Raw genomic sequence first — 4,861 nt, 5'->3', positions numbered from 1 at the left:
TAATATTATGGGACAACAAGTACCTTTTATATTTTATGTAACATTATAAATAGCAAGTCCATAGGGTTCCCAACTTCTCATTTGTACTAAATTTTCTAAACTTGGAAAGCTAAATGATAGACAAGTTAATTAAACCACTGATCCGCTGATCGGCAATCAGAAATTTCATATTACCTTTTTTTTTAGGGGGTAATAAATATTACCCTTTCACACGACAGAAAAACACAAACGATCTGACCTACTTCTCTGGAAAAATATATTAATTTTTTTTTTAATAAATAAAGGCAAATCCATTTGATCTGTAGATTAGTAAAGGAGCCCCATCCGTTCAACAGAGTGAAGTTATTACATTAAAAAAAGGGTACCGTGCAATCTGTGGTACTCCCCCGATCCCCCTACCAACCTCAATAAATAATCCATAAGCCAAAGCCCAAAGGGTCTTCTTCTCCACCTCCAGAGTCCAAGTTCAAGAATCAGGTGAAGAGACTCCTATCTATCTTTTTTATCATAGGATTCCTCAATTACAACCTCCCATGGGCCATGCTCTCTCTACCTTCAACAGTTCAACCCATCTCTCTCTAACCTGCAAACCTTCCCTAAAAACCAGAAGGTACCACCGACAAGAGAGCCCCGAGAATAACTTTTTGATTAAAAAGTAGGGAAAACAATCAATCATTGTAGTCTCCCTCTTGTCCTCTTTCAAGCTATTTACTGTATTACAGCAGAAAAAAAGAAAAAGGGTTGTTTAAGGTAGGGACTAGGGAGGCTGATTACAAGGACGAAGAACAACTTCCTGAAGCAGACCCCCACCCCTAAATAATAGAAAAGAAAACATTAACAAAAGTATGAGGTCCCCATTCCCCAACCAAGCCACATTAACAAAAGTATGAGGTCTGTGTGTGTGTGTGTGTGTAAAGTTGAGGCCTAATCTCATATCTCAGTAGAAGATTGGGTTAGGTCCATAGTCCACTTCACCCTCACCCTTGTGAATTGTGATACAGGCAATTACGCAATCAACTCATCACCAGTAAAGAATTAAAAACACAGCCCATTCTTTTCCTTTCAACTTCTCAGAGCCGCCTTCCAATTTTCATCTTGGAGCCATACCTAGAGTGGACCTCCCATCTCCGAATGACCTCCAACAGTATCTCGTTCCAGGTGTCGATGGGCCCGGGCAAGCACCAATGCACACAGTCATTTTGTACACGTTCTGGCACCCCATTCGCGAATGGAAAAGGGTGCATGTACGGTCCAGGGTGGCCGTCCGGCCTCATCAATGCTAGTTTCGTCACATCCAAGGCCTGCAACCTCATCCCTGTAGTCTTCCCTGTCGCCATCTCCAGCTCCTTCTTCATGCCTATCGCACCTTCTAACTCCTCCACACCTATCTTCCTCATCTCTGCGTCCATACCCTCCACCGCCTTTTCCCCTTCCATGAAAGGCTTCTTCTTTGGGCACGCCCCTGCCTTATCCCACTCACCTTCGAAATGGGAAGGTGAGAATGTGGTCACGATCACATCCATGGCGTCCCCACCTCGCCTATCGATTATTGCCTTAAGGGTCGTGTTGAAAGCTTTCCTGTACACATCGTAGAAGCCGATCTCGGTGTGGTTCAGACCAGGGCAGTAATGGCAGCCCAGCACCAATTCCTTCTCGTAGTACACAGCCGGATGGAGGAACCAGTGACCCACCGACAGGACCAGCATGTCAATCTGTCCCAATTCCGACGCCCATCGCTCGTCTACGGTGTCCAAGTAGAGCTTGTTGTGATCAAAACCATTGTCGGATTTCTCGATCCCTTTCACAAGGAATGGAGACCAATAGATGGAAATGTTGAGGTTGTGAGAGGGGAAGTGCCACCTGCGGAACTTGTTGTCGTCGCCGCTGCGGTAAACCAGATCAGGGGAGGAAACTGAGGAGAGAAGGCAGACGAGGGATTCCAGTTGGTTCCTGGCCATGGAGTCACCGACGAAGGCAACGTGTTTGTTCTCAAGGAGGGAGAGGAAGGTGAAGGGTTCGAACATGGGCAACCTGCATTGCTTAGGTTTCCACCTCCAAAAGAGATAGCCCTTGTCAGGGCGACCATGGTTGAGGCAGTTCTGGCCTTCCTTGATGGTACTGCAACTGGTGCCATTATACAGAGGCCCCGCCTTGTCTCGTACCCATTTGCCATTAAAGTAATCGCAAGAAATCTCTTTCCCATGAAAGGGTCCTCCTCTCTTTAATACTGCAACCAACAACATAGAAGAATTTAATTAGTTATCCTAATACCCTTCATGAGTCACAAACATTCACAGGAAAAAAATTAAAGATACATTCATTGTTCATATATACAAGTTTAAGGAGAGGGCGAGGAAGAGAAGATAATAAACCATAGAAGGAAAGAGGCTTGGAATTGAAAGTGAACGAGATGTACCTTGCGCAGAGAGGATGACAGGCTTGTGAGGAGGGGCCTGATTTGATAAAGAGGGTGTGAGATGGAGAGGGTAGAAGTATAGGTGAAGGAGGGTTAAGGGAAACAAAATATAAAGAGCCCAAGATCGGAGCTTTGTGAAGGAGCGAGGTTGGTCTTTGAGCGAGTTTGGTGATCCCATTCTCATCAGTGTCTCCTCTTTTCTAGTCGCTGCTTCTTTTTCGCTGCCGGGCTCTTCTCGTAGAAGGAGAAGGGGATGGAGAAGAATGAGAGGCCCTGAATGAATGAAGAAAGGAAGAGAGAGAACAGAGTAGCTCAGGGATTACCAGAAACAAAAACCCAATTCCTTGGGTGGGTACATAGGGGGTGGAACATGCAAGTACAGAGGTGGGTGGGATGGGAAATGAGTGATTGATCGAGCGCAATACACACATCTCGAAGATCCCATTTCTCTCTGTGTCTTACAGTTTGTTAGCTATCCATCCATCCATCCACCCAAATAGTATCTCGTGGAAAAAGATAAAGAAAACCACTAAACCAGATGTAAGGTTTTGATGTCCCAAACTTGGAAGAACCGTAGAGCTACCAATCAGGCAATCACCCCCCCCCCAAGTCCACCGACACCTGGGTCTTAAATAAATGAAATTATATATTAAAAAATAAAATAAAAAAGCCACTTGTAAGAAGAACAAGAGTCCACGTATGATTGCCTATTTGTGTTCATTTAAAAAAAAAAAAAATCCTCCCAATAACAAAACCTCAACCCGGCTCGTGGCCCGGGCCCGTGCCCGTCTCCCTCACTCGCTGTCCCTCTATGATGAAAATGATGACACATTGCCAGCAAAACATCAGCTTCTTTATTCTCCTGTGAATTATGGTGACACCACTCACTCACTAGGCTGAGAAAAGCACTACCACTCTACTACCTCACTACTATGATGTCTTCCTTAACCAAAAAAAAAAAAACACTACTATGTTGTCTTGAGAGTTGAGAGACATGGCCCTGTGGGCTAATAGTGGTTTGGGTTTGGCATCCAATGTAGCTTTCAGCCTTTGTGTCAAGTTGAACTTTTAATCTTTTCTACAGAATTCCACTTTTCTTCTCCTTATCCACATAGTCAGGAATAGGTCACTGCCCATATTGGGCCAGTATGAAGCACAAATTCATAAACAAAGTAACAAAATACCTTTTAAAAGATACTACCAAATCTGTACTGTTATCATTAATTATACATCTAATACACTTTGAACCATGTTTATACGTCTTGTTTAGTGTTTAAATTACAAGGTGGTTGAAGCTACTCAATATGGATCAAAATATGGATCCAATATGGACCCGAGACAGATTAATACAAGGCGACCCATATCTTATGAGCATCGCCGAGTTGCCGACACGTATAATAACCCTGGTGCTGTCCAGCTTTGGCCCTTGTAAGTAATATTCCAAAACAAAGAAGAAAGGGTCAACTTGTGATTAGTGATGCTGAAAGCGGATCCCCCTCCTTTGCTCCTATTTGTCTGACAATTATGCTTCTCCTACTAACTACTACAATAAATAACTGCCATTTTTGTTTTCTTTCGTTTTTTTGTCTCCATCGATCTCTGTATTTGTTTTCATCCTTGCTGGCTGCTCGTGGGTCCCTGTCTGGCTGGGACCCAATGTGGGGTTTTTAAAAAAAAAAACCTTTTGTATTATGAGGTGATAAATTTTGCCCACGTGGCAAACAAGTGTCATGTAGGCATGTTGAGTCCCATAACTTTTCTGTTATTTTTTAGTACAAAACCCGGCCCCACAAAAAAAGTGTTGTATTGTATTGTATTCAAAGCTTCTTCCACTAATCCCCTGAACCCTCCTTAAGACCTTATCCTTCTTTGCATTAGATCTAAATATCTCTGCCATTATTATGATTTTAAGAAATCGAAGTTGGATCTGAATCTATTTTAGATGTTTTGAAACGGCTATTTTAAGGTTTTAAGGCCTAGATTTAGTTACAATTAGATTGAGATCAAATTTCCATGATTTTTTATTTTTTTACTAACGTGCCTTACTAGTCCCATGGGTCCATATTAACTCCACAATCGTAAGGATCGGGTTATACCGGGATTGAATGAGAATCAATCCAAGGTGTGCCTAGTGAAAGTCAAACTTAGAACGTCCAAGTTTACGGCTCGAACTAAATTCATTACTCACCAACTATGCTACTCCCTTGGGTTATTGTCTATCTATTTCAATTACAAAGTAAGTATTATAAATACAATATATATTTTAGATTTATTCAAGTAATCGGGATGATAAGCATAAGGAATGAAAAATGATCAAATTGTCTCACATACTATTGACAAGGTCATCTAAACTAGGAGATGGATTGAACAAATCGTTTACCTAGACAGAGAGAAGTAGCTGCAAGTTACGTCGAAAGAATGATTGAAAAAACGACAAACATCATG

General features: G+C 42.3%; 1 protein-coding gene across 1 annotated transcript; it reads right to left on the bottom strand.

Moving 5' to 3' along the window:
* Positions 1-624: 624 nt before the first annotated feature.
* Positions 625-2,893, bottom strand: LOC122077341 (protein ALTERED XYLOGLUCAN 4). Its single transcript, XM_042643263.1, has 2 exons — positions 2,417-2,893; positions 625-2,227 (listed from the first exon to the last, which is right to left on the bottom strand). Exons 1-2 carry the CDS (start codon positions 2,598-2,600, stop codon positions 1,071-1,073), a joined length of 1,341 nt encoding a protein of 446 aa, XP_042499197.1. The 5' UTR covers positions 2,601-2,893; the 3' UTR covers positions 625-1,070.
* Between the last annotated feature and the right edge of the window lie 1,968 nt (positions 2,894-4,861).

Source organism: Macadamia integrifolia, chromosome 4 (genome assembly GCF_013358625.1).
Source record: "Macadamia integrifolia cultivar HAES 741 chromosome 4, SCU_Mint_v3, whole genome shotgun sequence".
Classification (NCBI taxonomy): domain Eukaryota; kingdom Viridiplantae; phylum Streptophyta; class Magnoliopsida; order Proteales; family Proteaceae; genus Macadamia; species Macadamia integrifolia.
Note: the sequence above shows the minus strand (reverse complement) of the source record. Positions and strands in the feature narration are given on the sequence as shown.